At 41.4% G+C, this 20,032-nt stretch overlaps 3 protein-coding genes across 7 annotated transcripts in view; 2 read left to right on the top strand and 1 right to left on the bottom strand.

Moving 5' to 3' along the window:
- Window positions 1–10,832, top strand: part of LOC106814570 (MAP kinase-interacting serine/threonine-protein kinase 1-like) — a 14,734-nt gene extending 3,902 nt beyond the window's left edge. For both annotated transcript variants that reach the window (XM_014818905.1, XM_014818904.1), the window contains exons 2-11: window positions 3,104–3,232; window positions 3,538–3,666; window positions 4,662–4,759; window positions 5,074–5,227; window positions 5,567–5,820; window positions 6,113–6,216; window positions 7,211–7,301; window positions 7,519–7,727; window positions 7,856–7,974; window positions 8,286–10,832. In XM_014818905.1, coding sequence (XP_014674391.1) covers window positions 3,112–3,232; window positions 3,538–3,666; window positions 4,662–4,759; window positions 5,074–5,227; window positions 5,567–5,820; window positions 6,113–6,216; window positions 7,211–7,301; window positions 7,519–7,727; window positions 7,856–7,974; window positions 8,286–8,506 — 1,500 coding nt within the window. In that variant the 5' untranslated portion in view covers window positions 3,104–3,111 and the 3' untranslated portion in view covers window positions 8,507–10,832. The remainder of the gene's footprint in view (window positions 1–3,103; window positions 3,233–3,537; window positions 3,667–4,661; window positions 4,760–5,073; window positions 5,228–5,566; window positions 5,821–6,112; window positions 6,217–7,210; window positions 7,302–7,518; window positions 7,728–7,855; window positions 7,975–8,285) is intronic.
- A 2,231-nt stretch (window positions 10,833–13,063) lies between these two features.
- On the bottom strand, window positions 13,064–18,791 carry LOC106814569 (RING finger protein 11-like). The gene is made up of 3 exons (XM_014818903.1): window positions 18,533–18,791; window positions 16,481–16,641; window positions 13,064–16,074 (listed from the first exon to the last, which is right to left on the bottom strand). The coding sequence occupies exons 1-3, from the start codon at window positions 18,647–18,649 to the stop codon at window positions 15,903–15,905; spliced, it is 450 nt and encodes a 149-aa protein (XP_014674389.1). The 5' UTR covers window positions 18,650–18,791; the 3' UTR covers window positions 13,064–15,902.
- Window positions 18,792–19,016: 225 nt separating this feature from the next.
- LOC106814568 (Fanconi anemia group C protein-like) overlaps window positions 19,017–20,032 on the top strand; it is a 14,956-nt gene continuing 13,940 nt past the window's right edge. For all 4 annotated transcript variants that reach the window (XM_014818901.1, XM_014818899.1, XM_014818900.1 and 1 more), the window contains exon 1: window positions 19,017–19,531. In XM_014818901.1, coding sequence (XP_014674387.1) covers window positions 19,328–19,531 — 204 coding nt within the window. In that variant the 5' untranslated portion in view covers window positions 19,017–19,327. The remainder of the gene's footprint in view (window positions 19,532–20,032) is intronic.

Here is a 20,032-nt window from a genome sequence, read left to right as displayed (position 1 = left end):
AAATTATAGTAAGATGCAGTTATGATATCATAATGTTCAGTCATTGTAAACAGGTTCGTGTTATGGTATTGGTAAGTCATATCTCTGCTTCTGAGGGATACCTTGAAATCTGTTAGACTGTAAGTGACATTATATATTAGATTTCATGAAATGTAAATATAATAAGTTCCTAAAACAGTGTAAGCATCGCGTGATCCCCACTATCTAGACATCACATAGCTTTTACATACAATTAGACTTTGGCGTTCCTTATTTACACGTGTGGGGCAAGAACTTCACTTTCTTGTAACCTACACACGTCGACCCTTTCTGGAGATACTGACATAGGTTTCTCTATACCGGGGTCTAGCAGGAGCCGGCGTGGCACCCAGCCAACCTTTCAGCAATTCCCTCGTCTATGTATAGCCACCCGCATGTTTGCTTTCCACAAAATGCGGCCAAGCAACCCTCAGCATCAGGCCACAGTCGCCATGTTCAGTGCAATCGAGTGTGTATATATGCGTGCGCGTGCGTGTTCGTATGTGCGTACCTACAAGTCTGTATTATTTTTAGCCGAGTGCATGTCTGGTGGCCACCATGCAGAGCTGGGGAAGTAGATGAAGCACATAGTTCGTAGAGAGTTAGTTGCGCTGCTAGGGTCTATGTCTCCCTGTGTACTGCCGGAACGTACCCTGGGTACGGTCCGGTATACCGGAACGTACCCTGGTAACTATCTGATATGGTTAGGGTTAGGGTTAGGGAGTAGGTGTAGGCAACTTCCTAGACTCGTTAGTGGAGTAGGCGAGGTACGGTCCGGCATATTAGATAGTACCAGGGTACGTTCCGGCAGTACCCAGGGAGACATAGACCCTGGCAGCGTTAGTTGCCATGCGTCGCTGAGCGTCTGCTACAGCTGTATACGCGCGTGCGTGTGCGTGCGCGCACGGGGCTGTGTGAATCGGGCTTAATTCCTACTAATACATGATTGCGTCTGATGCGAATCGCTTCATAACTGCCCTTCATTGCCATCCCAAACGGGACCTGCTGGTGTATGGCTAGGCTTGCCAGAATTAACGCAACTGCATTTCATGATCGAGGGTAGTGGCTTTCGCAAACTATTTAGGGCAGTCTATTTTGTCTGGCAACCATTTTTTCTTGCTGTATAGGAACGTTTTTGCTGTCGGTCGCATCGGTGTGAGTGAGAGGTAAAACCAGTTTGGTTGATGAAAACTTGTCAGTAGTTTGCAGTAGTTAGATTTAGCTGATCAATTTTATATGCGCCTGCTAACACTATGAAAAAAGTGAGCCATGAGAGTCATATAGATAGTGGATGTATAACCTGATCCTTGGGTAAACTTGGCCGAGATGAAGGACCAGTGAATGTCTCTGGTGTAGCACATGGCCCAGTTTGGCTCATAGGGTCTATGTCCGGTACGGTCCGGTATACCGGAACGTACCCTGGTAACTATCTGATATGGTTAGGGTTAGGGTTAGGGTTAGGGTTAGGGAGTAGGCGTAGGCGACTCCCTAGACTCGTTAGTGGAGTAGGCGAGGTACGGTCCGGCATATTACATAGTACCAGGGTACGTTCTGGCAGTACCCTGGGGGACATAGACCCTCTCAGCCCCAGTTTGACAAATATCTCAGTCTACCCATACATGCATGTCTGTGCTCCAGATCGATGATGTGCGTTCTGCTTAATGTATCAAGTGTTGCTTGCCAGGTTGCACCATATAGTCCACCATTTCCCATTCACCATTCACCATTTTCCACGAAATTTATTGTATCCCCTCAATACTATGCCATGGTCTCCCCAGCCGCCGCCGCTCAGTCCGCCGCAGAGAATTTTCCTTCCGCTCTATAACTTGACCCCTAATTGACCCAGCGCTACCATAACTTGGTATACTTACACATCTTGGGGAGAAGGTGAGCAGCGTACCAAAACCAGGTCACTGCGACCTTTATTTGACCTTTACCTTGACCTTGATCATATTTCCCTTCCGCTTTCTAACTCGGCCTCTAATTGACCTAGCGCTACTAAACTTCGTATACTTACACATCTTGGGGAGAATGTGTGTCGCGTACCAAAACCAGGTCACTGCGGCTTTTATTTGATCTTGACCTTGACCTTCATCATATTTCCCTTCCGCTCTATAACTCGGCCCCTAATTGACCTAGCGCGACCAAACTTTGTATACTTACATATCTTGGGGAGAACACGGAGGATACATGTAGTTGGCGACAACTGACCTTTCTAGTTTATTATTATTTTATTTTATAACATGTTTATTGCAGAGGGTATTCAGTACAAATGTATATTACCAGGGTGACAGTAATGCAATCATACGGAGCAATGTGTAGAATTGGCTTGTATGCTTTTAAGTTGTTGTTGTTGGTGTTGTTGGTGTTGTTGTAATTTAAATGTATTAATGTGTGTGGTAACTGGTAATGTTTTTCTTTGATATGGAATTGGAAAAATGTTGGTCACCAATGTGGTATTTTTCGTGTTGTTTGAAAGTTGCAGATCTTCTAGGTAAATGGTCATTGTCTATGTCAGTCTGGTGATGTTACATTCCTGAATGTTGGTAGTGAGTTCATAGTCTTATAGGCATAATACATGCTAACACATGTAATCAATCGTGCAGCTAATGTGAGTGGTGGTGAAAGTGCTGAAATCGGCTTGTATGTCACACATTTGTGATACTATTTTCAGCAGTGCAAAACCTTGTTCTATTGACATATTCTGTGGGTCTAACCACATATCCATGTGTTCGTGTTTATTTAGGCCATCCAAACAATGTCAGGGATCTGTGCGCCTAAATATCACGGGAAGTTATTTGAAATATATGCAGGGTTTCTTGTGTGACCAGTAGCAGTGTAGTCGCGGATGGTGGCTAGGTTCTAGGTCACAGCCCATCTTCACTCCCCTGACCTTTGCCAAACATGTTCTTTTTTGTGTCAAGTTGAGAGTGACCAAGCTGAAAAAAAGGAATTCAGAAATCAGAATTACCTGCCAAAATCTTTTTGCACCTTGAATTTGAAGGATTCTGTGCCGTGAACAGTGTAATGTGCAGTTGTGCCTAACAAAATCTGTATTTTAAAGAAACGTGTTATTTTCTTTCAGGGATCTAAATGTGTAAGAACTGTGGACCGTTAGACAGGGAGACCCACAAGAAGATAGTGGCGTCGGAGGAGAACACAATGGACATCCTAATGTGTGCCTCCATCCTGGTCCTGGAGACTGATGGAGATGGTCAGTATTGTTGCTTACCTCTACATAATATCCTAATACTATTAACTACAGCAGCACCTTACTTCATTTCAAAACACCTCGCTTGTGAAGTGTCAGTCTAGTATTGTATTGTAGAACTAAAGTGAAGTGCATTAGCAGAAGTGCAGTGGTGGAGTTTGTTGGAGTGTGTGTCTTCTTTTAATTGTTTTTTGAGTTTTTAAGTTATTGAGAATTAAAAAGTCTAACTATATTTACTAAAACAGAGTATGAGTGCATGCATCTATGTTAATGGATATTGATGTCCTGGGTTTTTTGTCTCTTTATAGAGGACGAAGGGCTGGTGTTAAAGATCAGGGAGAGTAACAGCAGTAGATCAGTTCCTGAACATGCAGTTCCGAAGAAGGCGAGAAGGAAGAGGAACAAGCAAACGAGTTTTGTTAACACCAGGTTTGAAGGTAAGATATATACATATATATATATATATATATATATAAATGTGTATGTTATTTTGTGTACCGAACCCATTTGTGTATGGACAAGCTTTTAAAATAATAAACGGTATGGTGAAATAGACGCACCAAGAATGATAAAAGTGAAAAGATATTTTGGCCTAAAAAATACTGGATGCATCTATCACGGATTTCGTGTCAAGCAACTTTCTACGGCATTGCATCAGCAATTTATGTTGGACTGTCACCATAGTGATTTATGTAGTGGCACTTATACACGGTCAATGCATTCCTTCCTTGCCACTAAGCTGGTTCCAGTGTGCGTGTTGTTAGCTGTAAGAGCAAACTGTTGGGTCGGTGAAGCGACAGCGTTCCTTGTTCGTGGCTGCGCGATTTGGTTGCACTGGCCTTGAGCGCACTCTCCTGGTCCCATGCCAACTACTGTCAAAAGATTGGCAGCAAACTTGCACGCAGTTGGCCCAGTCTATATTTGTGCAGCCGGTTCTCGTTTCTGGTTCTGGTGCGGGAGCCGCATGCGAACCGATTACGAGCCACGCACTCTTGACATATTCTTCGTGTGTCTATTTTGTGTTCGTTCATGTATAAGGAAAGATATGACAGATAAACGGGATTTGCTAAGCACATTATCATACAACAATTTGTTTATTTCTGTTAATAACTAGCATGGCTCAGGGGACACTAACATGAGTCAAGTAACGTTGTGCAGATGTTCCATATCCTTATTTATTCCTGCAGACTGTCAATTTAGTAATCTAAGCATGGTTTACTGGTGATATGTCGTAGTATGTTAACTAATTTTTCTAATATGTGTTATGATTTTGCACTATGCATATCACCCCTTTGTGTAATGGTATTTATTTCAATGTGTACATGGGATATGTACTTTAAAATGTATGAATAACAGATATAGTGTGTATATATATTCAATATTCTGTCTATGAATGGAAAAAGTAAAAGCTTATTTAATTATTTGCCAATAGATTTGTACAGTCTCACAGCAGATGTGTTGGGTCAAGGGGCATATGCATCTGTTAACACCTGCATCAACATCCTGACTGGAGTGGAATGTGCTGTTAAGGTAAAGTCTAGTAGCAAAGCAATATAAATTATATTATACTATTTTTGGAGTGGGTTCATTAAGAGCTGGAATCGACAGTGTATCTAAATAATAAAACTGCATTCCTTGATCAAACCACTGTACGATTTCGCAGCAACTTCTACTTGATCTTGTGTGTCTCACACCGAGTGAGAAAACGTGCACTTGGGTTTCATAAAATTATGTAATTTACAGAAAGAGGTGGTTATTAAGTGCCAAAACTACTTCCCTTATCATCGACCGAGTGAGCGGCATTGTAGGATGCTTGTGTGATAGACATCATAATTACTTGGCAGATCATCGAGAAGAGAGCTGGGCACAGCCGTGCTCGCGTCTTTAAGGAGATCGAGACGTTCCACTACTGCCAGGGTCACGAGAACATCCTGCAGTTGCTCGAGTACTACGAAGAGGAAGACTATTTCTATCTGGTCTTCGAGAAAATGCATGGAGGTGAGGGCTGCCAATGTGGAACTGGGAAGGGGTCGACGATGGAGGCAATGAGCGTGGCCATGAGAAGGGTCGTGGTTGTGGAGACAGTGGTTGGGATGCTGACAGTGGTGCTGGTTGTGATAGTGATGTCGGTTGTGACAGTGACGGTGATGGTGCTGGTGGCCATGACGGTGGAGGTGATGGTGTGGGTGGCAGTGATGATGACGGGGACGATGGTGCTGACAGTGATAGTGATGGTGACGATGGCAGTGGCAGTTTAATTAGTGACATAGGTGACTGCGTTCGATTACACAGATAAACGCTGCGGAGAACTTACCGTGAGCTTGATCTGTTGCACAGGGCCATTGCTCACGCACATCCAGGAACGTGGACACTTCACTGAGCGCGAGGCCAGTGTCGTGGTGAAGCAGGTAGCAGGGGCCCTGCAGTTTCTGCACAACAAGGGAGTGGCACACAGAGACCTGAAGCCCGAGAACTTGCTGTGCGTTTCGGCGAGCTCGGTGACCCCCGTGAAGATCTGTGATTTCGATCTCGGCAGCGGCATCATCATGGCGAACGGCAACGAGTGCACCACGCCTCAGCTGTTGACTCCGGTAAGCAGCAAACGCCTTTGCCTCCTGCCTCCGTCGTCAACGAGCGAGCGGCGTTTTTTCCATGTATTTGCCCTGTTGTAATTTCGGCTAATAGGCTTGTCGCTGACTTGCCGTCGTCGTCCGTCAAAATGCGTTTGACTGGTCTTTATCTCATGCTGTATTATTCTTACTTTTTTGGCCAGTCGACAGTTAAATACATATTTCTGAGAGAAGGTGAAAGACCTGTTTTCAGATGGTCACTATAAAATAATAATTGTGATTCATGGTTCATGAGACTGATTTCGTTTAATAGGTTGGTTCGGCTGAGTTCATGGCACCTGAAATCGTGGAGGCATTTATTGGGGAGGCTTCCCCATATGACAAGCGCTGTGACCTTTGGAGCCTTGGGGTTATCATGTAAGCATAACCAACGATTGTTTAACAACTGCTCGAAACGCACAAGTTCTTCTGTGTCTAGCGCGATACGCTGTGGATATCGGGGATCCATGAACGGATGGGTAACGGCGGCTGCAGTCATCGTTTGTACTGTCTGTTTTTAGCTCATCTGACGTAGTCAGGTGCAGTGTGTAGAATCGCATGATTGTCCGGCCGTCCGGCCGTGCGTGCGTGCATCAACAGTTGGGCACAAATCTTAACTGCTCGACGTACGGTCATGATATTCGGGACGTCGGGGGGATCGTGAAAAGGACTCGTGATGACAAATTTTGGTGTCAAGGGTCAAAGGTCAAGATGTGTAAACGGAGGGGGAATATTTCCCCCTTAACTAAAGGTATAGGAGGAAATACGGAATTGCGGCACAAATCTTAACTGCCTCAATGATGTCACACACAGTGTTCTCATATTCATGGCACATCCATAATCTGGAAAGCCAATAAACCTGGATAGCCCAACGGCTACAGCACAGGATTACGGCTCAAAGGTCCTTGGATCGAATCTGGATTTTCTGTATTTTTCTATCTTTATCCATTTAACTATTTTTTTTCCAATTAACGCAAATATTTACATGTTATATTTACAACAATTTCATAACAACAAATAATTTTTACAATTAGATTTTTTTTTAATAGGGTTAGGGTTAGGGTCACAATGCACCATAAAACATGAAACAGGAGTTTCAGGCACGCGATTTGTATCAACCAATGGGATTTGGGAGGTATGCAGAATGCAGAAGGTTGCTGAAATGATGTGTACGCAACTGCGTATCTGCAAATCTGCGCCTAACAAAGGTGTCACTACGCACAACTTAAATGTTACGTTTATAACCGTAGCAACAGACCTCAGATGAGCCCAGACGCTCTGCGGCTCTTGTTAGTTTATCTGCTGCTGTTGCTGGCTGTTAAGATGACAATTCTGCAGCTGTTACTGAAGCTCGTGTATGATCTTCGTGCAGGTATATAATGCTGTGTGGCTATCCACCATTCTATGGCCAGTGTGGCAGTGACTGTGGTTGGGAGAGAGGAGAAGCCTGCGAGGCTTGCCAGGTAAGTCTTACGTGCTTTCCTGCCCCTTGTGTCGTTAATGAGATATTAAAGCCATAGTTGTGCCGTGGCAACTGAACCAGTTATTTATATATTCTTGCTTTGGTATATTGCACGTCGGGCAATGTTGGCGCGGTCACGTGCCTGCCTCACGCGCGCTGACAGCAATCTGCCGTTGCGACAAGGCGTAAATTCACTTGCCGTGAATTCGTTCCTGCAGGACTCCCTATTCATGAGGATTCAGGATGGGATTTACGACTTTCCCGATCGTGAGTGGGCGTCCATCTCGGCGAGCGCAAAGGACCTGATCAGCAACCTTCTCGTGAAAGATGCAAAGTCACGCTACAGCGCTAGCGAGGTGCTAGAGCACCTCTGGGTGAGGGACGGAGGAGCTACAAGACCACTGCAGACACCGAAAGTTCTGTTAAGGTAAACGCAGTTCTATCGCATTATAACGATATTTAACGATGTCACATTGATTGTTAGTGATGATCAGAATGCTAAGAATCGTAACGTTGAAGAATGTTTGGGATTGAGTTGTGTTTTAATACTTGCAGAAATAATAGTGCCAAAGATCTGTCTGCATTTGCTGAGAGTGCTCTGGCAGTGAAGCGCATGATTTGCACACACATGTCTATTACAGAGGAACAGGAATCTGACTCGTCGTCCTGCTACAGTAAGTGGACCTACCTGTGTCTCCTTGTGTTATGCATGTGTGCGTGCACGCACGCACGCATATACATACGTCTGCCTTTATGCATAGCACAATGCCATTTCCGTCTGAGAGTATGCGAGAGATGTAAAGGTTGGACAGCTCTAAGCCTACATTGCCCAAAAAATGGTTTTTGAAAGTGAACATGAGTCGTGGGTAGGCACTATGCGGTGTAGTGCCCGACGTGCGTGGGGTTCACCAGATCCCGCTCTCTCCCTTTTCGCTTACCAGTTTCTATAGCTTGCCCTCATGGAATGCCGAATCACGTGTTGCAGGCACTCCATTTAACCTTTCGCCACCTATGGAGTCGCTGCTGTGGAAGCGCCGGGCGGCCGTGCCGGAAAGGGCGTCGAACATCGTCGTCGCCGACCTGACCCCGAGTCCGGAGAACACTAGGAAGTTTTCGCTGCCGGAGGAGCTGCCTCGCGAGGAGCTGCTGGCGAGATTTGCCAACGACTTTGTGAGGTTCGCAGTCCCCTGCGGGCTAAACGGGTAGAGGCGTGCGCACGCGCGTGAGACGGCAGCTGATACATAGGGAGCTGATGCGGGGAGAGTCGGCAGTGTCGTTGTTGCCCGCGGGAGGCATTGTAAATAGTGGACGAAGCATCAGTTTTGCCTATGGTTCTTTGTAAGATAGTCACGAGTGTCAAATGAGGCGATGTGGTCAGGCCGGTCCATGAAGAGGTTTAAGTGCCGTTCAGTGGCGTTCGTTGCCGGCGAACGGAATTTGGTGGTTGCGGGCAAGGCGGCCGCTGGACGCATTTAGAACTTGGAGTACGATCTGTGATTGACAATTTATGTGTCTTAGAATTGCATGAACCCGTGTTGGTGTTCGTGTTCGTTCCCTGGCCGCACCGGGTCATAGAAGTCCTTTGTCATATATCATTGTTGTTCTCAATCTTATTAGAAAACTTTAAGATATTTTGTTCACATGTATTTTAAATTCATGGAAAACCGTTGTGATTTGCTCGGCATTTGTTCAGTGTGTTCTCTTCATTGCCCGTGGCAATGGGAAGGTCATACGACACTCGCTGATTGGCTAGGTGCAGTATTCTAATGCAAGTTTATCATATGCCATGTATGGTACTGACTTTTGATCGTATTCTAAGCGTATATAGCATCGTATAAAACCTAAGCACGTGATTGGATAGTTATAAGAAGCAAGAAGGATAATAATCATGCATGCTGTATTTGATATTCTTCTATAACATGGAGACTATGACTATGTAATAGCAATATGGCAGCAATGGGGCACCGATTGCAGTAATAACGAGATATAGCATAACCCCATGTTACAATATATTGTAATGTAATAATGTTAACACACATTGTGGTGTCTAACTGGATGAGAAACGCTGTTGTATCGAAACGCCAATCGACCATGCATTAGTATTACCATCTATAGGTGTAGGTTTTTGCTCAGCATGTGAAAATCGCTAAGAATGTTAATCATTACTACTGTCAGGATATCATAGCTAAGTAAATGATGCGACGAGAAAGCAGTTAAAGATGATCCGCCTGCATTGGCCTGTAATAAGTCTGAGCTAGATAACAGGTCCAATGCTGACTGGAACAGTGTACAGAACCGCTCACCAATATGGTGTGCACTCGATTTATTTGTGGATGAAAGCTTTTTTTTTATTTTGAAGGTCTGTGTGTGTGAGTGCGTGTGTGTATGTCTGTTTTGATGTTTGCCTTTCCAAGCGTTTGGAAGGCCTGGACAATGATTTGATTTCTTGAAGTTGAACCTGTCAGTAGCACTGTGATATTTTATTGCCGTTTCATCACTTCGCTTGTGTTTTGTCGCTGTTGACATGGGTCAGAGGGTTGAGTGGAGTCTTTCCGTTTATCCTAGCAATGGTAAATGTTCGGCTAGATCTCTGCATATCATTGAACCAATGGTCATTTTATAGCGTTACTTCAGTACTGCAATAATGAACGAATAGTGTCTTCTCCACTTCCTTCTTTCTAAACCTTGATATGTCGTTGCTTTCGATTATCAGTAAAAACATGCAATAAATATTCGTGGTTGTAATAGTAACTTTAGTATGTAAATTGACGTGGTAAAAATAATGCAAAGCAGACAAAGCAATGCAAAGTCGAAATCCCACACTGTATCATGTTGTCAAACTTTGTTTGTTTTCTGTTTGTACCCATGTTTCTGTATATGGATGTGTATCTGCTGTATTTGTGCGCGTCACGTCTATGAATTGTCTCACTGAGGATGTTTTCCTGTAAAACAATCTCAGTGATTTTTTTTGGGGACGATATAAAAGTGGTTGAACCCTGTTGCGGATGGCGATTGTGTGAAAGGCGTTGTTGTACTAGGGTGCAATCCGTTGATGTTTGACTAATGGTGGTGGCAGAGTGAAGTTTTACATGTACATGTGACGCTAGTTTTCGACGGCGGCGTGCGTACGTGTAATCCTTGCTTCCCACGAGTTCTCTTCGGGAGATGTTGTCGTCGCCAAGAATACTACTACTTGAGTGAGCTGAAAAGTATGAATGAGTTTTAGCCGTGCCTTGGAAAGTTCAGGGAGAGAGACTGCTGTTTCCAACTTGGCGGCTGGGCAGGGAAGGAATTACATGGTGATAAGACCGCACGGAGGGGCCAGCCTGTATTTCAATTGAACATTTAAGTTTTGGCATTCGTTGAGAGTAAGCAAGTTGGTGATTATTCATGTTGCTCTACTGCATGATGATCTATGCTGTATAAACTGTATCAGTTTCAAATTCATTTGTTACGCGTCTGGCCTTTGCCATCGTTGTAAGTTTTTTTGGAGAAATAAAAAAATTTACAAAAAAAATTGAAAACCCCAAAATACGTAGTATTTTACTTTTTATGTGGAGGCTTACTAGTTACTACGTTATTAAAATTGCGTTTTTCGCGTGTTATGCAATTAACCGGGAATATATCTCATGTATTTATGTAAAAAGTAATGATAAAGTAACAAAGTACAGGTCGAGGGGCAGCAGCTGCCCCTAAATTTCAGAGGAATGTTAAAATTGGCTAATTAATTTGAATACTAAAATAAATCTAATACATAATAGAACAAGACTGCCTTCAACCTATCTAATATGCTCCTGTAAGAAAGTTTTTGTTAAAACTGTAAAAATTGTTAGCTTGTTTTTACTAAAGTCATGGAATTTTGCCCATTTCTTGGCCATTTGCACAGGAGACTGACTTGCCATTACAAATTTGGACTCCAGATACAATGACTTTCTAAACATACCACTTGTCTTCGCTCATGCCGGGTATCTGCCAAATGAAATGTATTTTGTTGAGATTATTCATTCAGTAGAGAGCACATACGCACGAGTCGTTTGTCAGAAAAATTCTATATTCGTGTTTTACTTTAATAAATAAGAAGGCACCCAGTCTTCCCGAAAACTGTAGCATGTACTTAAAGCAGCGTGTTATCTGCGTTGCCTTGTATATTACAATATGTATAATATCAGGAGTAAATACAAACAAAAAGCTTATATTCACTCCTGATAATGTGTGCGTGCGTGCGTGCGTGCACCCGTATGCTTACATGCGCGCGCGTGCGTGTATATATTATCATTAAGAAATTTTACATGTAAAGTAGACAGCGCACAGTTTGCTATAAGATTAGGGTTGAGGTTAAGACGTTACTGCATGCTGGTTTACCATTTGCATCAGTGGAAAACGCACTTGACACAACTTTCAGTAGTTGTGAAAAGGGAAGGCCATCGCTGAAATACTAGGTTCTAAGCATCGTCGTCGCCGGCATTCTAACCTCGTAGTACCATAGAATATGTGACCCTAGACATTTCGTGCCCTCCGGTTAAAGTCCTGATGTCATCCGCGTCTGCTACGGGTTTATATAGTCTCAAGGTTGCTATTGTTCTCAAGGTCATCAACTTTCTCATTGAGACCATCTATACGTCCGCTCTTTGAGCCTATGCACTCTTATTTACTGTTTGTCTCCATTTTAGCACTACGGGTGGTATTCTCGAGTGAGTGAAAGAAATAGGGGCGAGACAAAGTGTCCGTGTGCGTGCGCGTGCGTGTTTACGTTCATGTGGGTGTGCGTGCACCAGGGGCGGATCCAGGATTTTTGAAAAGGGGGTGTCCAGGAAGAAATAAAGGGCACTTTTTCCTGCTTACTTTTTCTGGTGTTTTAAAAAGCTGCCGAAGGCCACTTTGGGGGGGTTTGGGGGACCTCCCCCAAGATTTAAAAAAAAAATTGGTGCATTCTAAGAGCATCTGTGCAGTAATTTTGATGTCTAGAATGCAAAACTTTATCAGATCCGGTCCCCCGGACGCCTGCGGACCCCTCTTTGCCCATTTCTAGGTTTTTATAACGAATTTACATATATATATATATATATATTTATATATATAAGTAAATCTTTATCAGAAAAACTAGCGCTAAACAATATTTTGTTATGGAGAAAATATAAGAGACGTGTGTGTGTGCGTGCGTGCGTGCGTGCGTGTATGCTTTTTTTCCTTTTTTTGTGGTAAAAAGGGGGGGTCCGGACCCCCTCGACCCCCCCCTCTGGATCCGCCCCTGTGCACGCGTGCCTGAGAGAAGGGGGTGAGAAAGTGAGAGAGAAAGCAAAAGAGCGGGAGTAAGAAAAGATCCGTGGTTGGCGAGTGCTACGACATGACATTGCACAACCCTTGAGAATGGGCGGGTTACGCAGGTGCGTAGCATATGATCCTACCAAAGAGCTTATAATGCTTATTATTATCATTATAAGCTCTTTGGTCCTACACCGCCTATTTGACCTGAGGTTTTACCCGACCTTGAGCATGCAGTAACAGTACACTCTCCATACTACCAGCGCACTCTAGCGCCACAACGGAGCAGCTGGGGACAACGCCATAGAGATATCCTATAATACACAAGTCGGGATGCGTATATAGTATAGATATCTATGGATAACAGCATTCCATATACCATAGCACATACGTACGTATATATATATATATATATATATATATATAGTATAACAGACTTCTGGTTATATATATCCATGACATGATCAAATGTAAAAGCAGTAAAACGTAATAACGCAATTATAGACGATGACATTTTTTTCAATTATATTATATTCAGTGGTAGATTACAATGTGGTTGCCTTTCTTGTGAAATATTCGTATAAATAATCTTCATGAACACTCATGTTTATGTACAGTATAAATTAACACACGGTGCACAACAATACTACCCCATCACAACTCCCTCCCATTTCCAACACCCTATTCTCAAACTACAGAGCAACTTCAATGTAGAACTTCCACAAAGAAGAAAATGATAGCCGATACCGCTAGACATGCCTTAGCCATCTGTTCTTACTCACATAAATGATTCGGCCGGATACATGATCAACGTAATTTGGCAGGCACTAATACCACACATACCTCATTAAACGCACGCACGCTGACACATTATTACAGTAAATGTAGCAAATTTTGGAGAAAAAAAAATTAAAAAGTCACTAATCCGTAAGCAGTATACACCTCTCCTCCCACTGCTAACTTTATAACGCCACCAATCCCCAAATGCATCACATCATCATGCTTAAAAGTCATACTAATATATGTGTTTTAAAAATATCACGTGTCTTTTAACAGCACCTTTCTTCCCAGGCTTACCTATAATAATGCAATCATTTACAAGCCAATGTCAATGGTGGTCTGAGTGGTTTCTACGGCAGAAGACCATTTTATACACAGGCTAGAGTATCGTGCGCACACGGCATGTTCCACAGTATACTGTATATGACTAAATAGTGGGCACACATCTTGTACTGACTATATATGTACTGATAAAGTGTAGTGAACCTACAACATCGTCTAAGGCAGCGCGCGATACAGTCACTACTGGAGCCCTCGTCCATCCTCTGCCACCCACGAACACCACCACTTCCCACCTTTCTTTCATTTTCACAAAATATGGTGTGGTTACCATTGTTGAATGAAGTTTAAACGAAGTTATCAGTCTTAAACGTGAATCTCCAAGTATTCTGGAATATTATTAACATATAATCAGATAACAATCTCATATCTGTTCAGTGTTTACTATGAGTAAATACTAATATTATTGACTCCTGTTACCATTACTACTATGAGTATAGTATATATAGTGTAATATACCAGTGGTACTGGTCAACCCTACCACAGCAAATACATGCTACAATAAACCCTGAAGACTAGTGGAGTATACATTGCGATGTGCACCTTGTTAACAACGCGCCTTGCTAAAACACACTGTTAATGACTATATGGACAAACAAAATATCCAATAATATATTACCTTTAATTTTACTTGTTATACATGATTACATAATTATACTGCTATGCATTGCACTTTTTTCACCTTTGATGTCGAAATTTCATATGAGGAAGGTCACACAGCATGCAGCCTCCCCCTAATGCCATTTTGTAAATAAACTACTAAACAATACGGGACAAACAAGCCTTGTGCAAAAATACTGCACCTTCTCTCTTCGCTGATGAAGCCTACCGACATATTAACTAGGTATGTACATATGCAAATTGTTTATCATCAATGTAGTCACGGTTGTTCAATACCAGCTGAAGAGGATTAGTCACCAATTGCAATTATGTTTTGTTCTGGCATTTAATTAGCAGTTAACTTGCTAAACAACAAACCAAATTCACCTAAACAACAAGCTGATTATATCAGTGTACTCCATATCGCTGTCTTATAATAATGATACTAGTATCCAAGAAATATTTATAACGATTTATCTCGAGAGGTTTTCCAGCTCTGTATACAATGAAAAAGTAACTATGAGTGGGACGATTCATCGATAGATTAATGTATCGCGATACAAACCTAAACGATACACATATTGATACGTTTGACTATTCACGATATATATATGTATTGATACACTACTGAATAAAATCCATATCATTTAGTAGCATAGTTGCATCAGAAAACAAAATAAGCATGACACAATTCGCAGTTAAATAGGCCCTAGCAGTTGTTTAGTAAGCGCTTCATGATACCGATTTGTATATATATAAGTATTCACGACATGATTGGTAGATTTCCGGTTGAATGTATAGTTTACTAGGTAGTTTCTCTTGACGGTGTCACGATACGTATTGTATCGTGACGGTCTATCGTGATACAGACCATGCCTTGACTGAGCTACCCATGTCACCCCACTCATAGAAGTCGCTGTGTAAGATTTGTTACTAGTGACAAGCACACGTTGTCTATTTGTATAAGTAACATGCACACTAACTCATTTTCACTAAATATGAGCAAATTGTGATGCTCTATATTAACCTCATCGCGCAATGACCATTGGTTGCATATATACATGCTTAAAAAGTAACACAGATAAAGAATCCTCATCTAGTATACAACTCGAGGCATAGAAAGTTTAATCATACTCCTTCCTGTACATTTCAGAGCACTTGTTTACTAGGCAAGCAACTTCCCAGATCAATCGTAGGAGTTGGGAACCCATGTCACAAGATGTTTAGCAATTTCTATTACCCCAGAAAAAAACACACACGGAAGAGCACAACTTTCTGGAGCATGGCACTTTACCATTACGGCACAAATTTAAACTGACCAAATGTGAAATATATCTGGTAAGAAGAATGCAACATCCCGTGAACAATGTGACTGCAACTCAGTGACATGGTAAGAATCACATGGCTGTACACTGATTCATGGAGTCTATTGAGAAACCTAGATTTAAAAGTGATAAACGTGACATCATTATACAGAGCCAAGGACTGTCCCAGACAGGCGAGGTAAATGACTAAAAATATCTACCTAGTCGCAAGTGCCAAGGCGGTTTCCCCGCTCCCTGTCCCAGACAGAGAGCAATGCCTGGGCAGTTTCTTTATCGGATTCTTTACAAGTGGACATTCAGTTTGTCTCGTATGTGGTGAGTAAGGCCGCATCAACAGGCTCCATACAGGAGGGGCACGTGAAGGAGCGCATCAACCAATCGTCAATGCAGTGTGTGTGGTAGGTATGCATGCACGGTAGGAACCGCACTGTGTCGCCGTATTGAAATTCATACATGCATATCACACATCTGAGCATCAAGAAACACGGAAGTTAGTTCATTGTATAGCAAACTGAAACATGACTGCTCAAATGCATCGATATAAACTATTACTGCAACGTGAGCTATCACTGATTGACTTTTTACTTTTTAGTATTATTTCATTCATTTAGTTATATTATAATTAGAGGCAAGAGATATCAAAGCATGACACAGAAGCTACTGAAGAAACCTAGAACATGATGACCTATTAAGCATTAATCATATAAGCTGCATAAGATGTGCTGTTCCAGTGGCCTTGAAGTTAAGTGGTTGTATATGTGAATTTAGGTTGAGATTCATTTAAGGGAAAAACAATTAAGAACAAAAAGCAATAAAAAACAGCCGAGAAATACAAGACTATCATTATCGGTAATGGCAAGCAATGGCTACTCACTCTCTGTTCTTCTTACTGCCGTCATAGATGCCAGTAGGAAGATGCTGAATAAGCCCAATACGCTGTGCGATCCTTACTTGCTCCTCCTCCGTCAGCTGTGTTGCAGGCCGTGTTACGTTTGGTGCGGTATGGTATACCGGTACTGTTGGTCTTACTGCCTCCTGTAAGAGCCATTGAAATTTAGACAAAATATATCATAATATCATAATGGCATGGTGCACATACATTGTATGCACACATTGTATTATTCGCTCAGTAGTTGATCAGTTACATAATTTCTATATAATACATTATAAGAGCTAGATAGGATTTTTAGGATACTAGCTTGCAGCAAATTAATCCTTAATTGAAAAGCTTGACTAGTTTGAACTCTCACTACAGTTTTTTTAGCAGACTTTGGAAACGTGGCCAGACAGACAATTCACGAATGAACAGCCAGAGTTCAGGACAAAGAAATATACAGTGCAGAGTGTACATAGAACGTGCGCTTGTAGCAAGTACCACTGCCAGCCACATGGCCACATGGTCACAAACAACATTGGTCGAGGTCACACAATAGCTACGGAACAAAACAGCTGCTACCATTGTCTGCATGTTGCCTTGCACAGCTGTTATCCAAAGTTCTATGATAAATTCACCAGAAAGGCAACATCTTTGTTATTTACCAACCTCTACCAAGGATGTTGACATTTGTATAATCATCGATATGTCAGAAGTTTCATTATCACGACTTACACGAGATAAAGACACATAAAATTTAGCCCAGGGAGCCTTATAGATAGTGCTACAATGTGGTACAAGTGTTACATTGTATTCAAGTATGAACATTGAATTAACTACTACTGCAGTAAATTTTAGTCAGTTTGTAAACAGATCTGAAGTAAACCTGAGCAAATAAGGGGTGATATTCTCCTGTCATTAGCAAACAGTCACATAATAACTTACTGGCACATCATCCCATTATTCAGGTCCATAACAGCAGCAGCTATTAACTTGCAAGTGCTAACGAAATCACGAATAACAAATTGGTTATGATATCATAAGTTTAATACACGCAGTAATATATGGCAACCTAATACCCCAACCACATTGCAATATTTGAGACTGGGGTTCCCTTCAGTTTTGGATGCTAAAAAATTGTTAGTTAAAAATACTACTTATACAATAAAAGATGGTAAATGTTCTCATGGGGTTGCTAAGCATGCTTGTAGTTCTGTTAATACCAATTAAATTAAAATTTGAAGGTTGATCCCATGACATTACTATTCCCACCAAGAATAACTTTTAAAGGAAAATCACCATCTTCCAGATAACATGTTCACATAAATTGTAAGGGAATGTAAAGCCACAATTTAAGAACTTTACTTACAAATACATAAACATTGCCAATCAAAGGTGTTTGCAATGCCATGACATTTTTTCATTAGGTTTTATAAACTCGTAGAATTTGCATTACCCAGGTAGAGCATAATATTATCACTACCTATTGCTACTATACTGTATTGTTACTATATATACTGCTTCACCAGTGAGACTTTCAGGATCAGCTTCAAATTATAACTGAATCTGAATTGAATCTGAATCTGAATAGAATATTAGCAAGAACTACAAAAATCGCAATTTTAATTAGATAGAGATACACAAGGTAGGTTAGATAACAAAGATCTAGGTAAAGCTATAGGTACCAGCCTATACTTGTATCATAGGTCAGCAACACTCTTAAAAACATGCTGTCTGCAATTCGTAGATTTATCATTGTGGCAAGTAAGACATTTTAATAATGTTATTAAAAATAAATTAATAATAATACGGAAATGTCAATATTGATGAGTCACTGGTGACTGGGTTTCTGTTAGTACGTGTTACTGGATTTGACAAAGTTACTGAATATGTGTACTTGTACATGACTTCACACTGTATAGACAAATTCATTTCCATTAACTTTATTATTTATTCAATACCTAGTGTATAGATAACGTTCGTTACAACAGTAATAATTAGGCTAAATAACGAAATTCACTCGGTCACTGGGTAAAATAATATTTATACAACCTGATATGGCGGTGGAGGATCCAATTGTTCTGGTGACGTATCGCGGGTATTGCTACTTTCACTGTCTCGCAGTAGATTGATATCATCGGAGGTTGATGTTTGTAGGCAGTTCCCCATGTTCTAAAATTGTATAGTAATATCTAAACGCTGTACGAACATCACAAAGAAACGTCACGTCGAAGTAATGTAGCCTAGTACAGTACAAACTCGTGAACGATGTTAGGAGCAATGAAAACATTAGCCTCATAACACCCTGTTTAATATCATTACGCGGATCTAGAGCATAGTTCCTTATGTCTACTTGTTTGAGGTATATTTGCCACAATACAATGATATTATTTTTATAGACTGTAAACAATGAATTGATTTCTTATGTTATTTGCCTGTTGGTTTAAGCCATCGCAAAATTTGATGTTAAAGAAGAGTAGCGCATTAATACATAACATTATTATTCAGCCTCTTCTCCTCTAGCTGAGATAAGAGCACGAGCTATCTGATAGTATCGCCAAAGTAAAACTGAGATTTTCTGTGCTTTCCAATTTTATAACAAATAGTAAATTTCGGTATCCTGTTCCTAACAATATATATAATGTATCTATTTGCATTTGTTCTTTTTTATATAATATGACAACGAAATATTCATAAGTAATTAGGAGAAAATAACCAGCTCGTTTCAGTAAATATGGCCCCGTCCATATCCAAGAATGAGTCTACCCAAATTCGAATGTTGATTTATAAATAGTCATTAAATTCGCTTCAAAAAGCGAGCAATTGCTTCATAGTTATGTGCAAGCAATGTGCATTGTCACTGCCAGTAGTATAGACGAGTGGTTTGAAAAGATTTCACAGTATTCGATGTGCATGCGCCATTGGCATTGCCATTGTGGTCATGGAGAAGCTCGCCTGACTTTCCGCAAGTCGTCTGTGAATGAAACAACATTAAATTTTCTTGAGCTTACAAACTTTCTCACGGAGTTGCATGCTGAATTGTGTAAACTGGTACGTATGCTACGGAAATCACCTGACTCGGATAAATTATTGAAAGTTTGGCAGACTCTAGCCTGTTTGGTACTACTACTAGCTCTAGCCTCTACTCTAGTAGTATAGCCCGCGTACAGTTGCCGCAGGCCTGCGGCAACTGTACGAGGGCTATGTTGTGCCCAAACTTGGAATCTTGCACAAACTTGGAATTTCAGCGCATCCGCAGTTTGGGCAACCAATCTTGAGATTGGGCAAACAGAGGTAAACAGAGCTTGCACAAACATATGATTATTAGGATTTCAAATGTTATATCATAACTATATAATTATAAGGTCGTATACCTTCTTTCCTCAATGTGTTTGGCACCTTTGTATAAATATTAAATGATTATAATAAATAATTGGATAAATATGAGATAAATTTCTTCCTAGTTTGCACCACCGTGACCACGCACACCACACACTCGCTATGAGCGGTTGTTGAATCACCGACTGTTTTCAGTTTGCCCAATCTTGAGAT

This window comes from Priapulus caudatus, unplaced genomic scaffold (genome assembly GCF_000485595.1).
Source record: "Priapulus caudatus unplaced genomic scaffold, Priapulus_caudatus-5.0.1 Scaffold946, whole genome shotgun sequence".
In the NCBI taxonomy this organism is placed as follows: Eukaryota; Metazoa; Priapulida; class Priapulimorpha; order Priapulimorphida; family Priapulidae; genus Priapulus; species Priapulus caudatus.
This window is presented reverse-complemented; position numbering and strand designations above follow the sequence as displayed.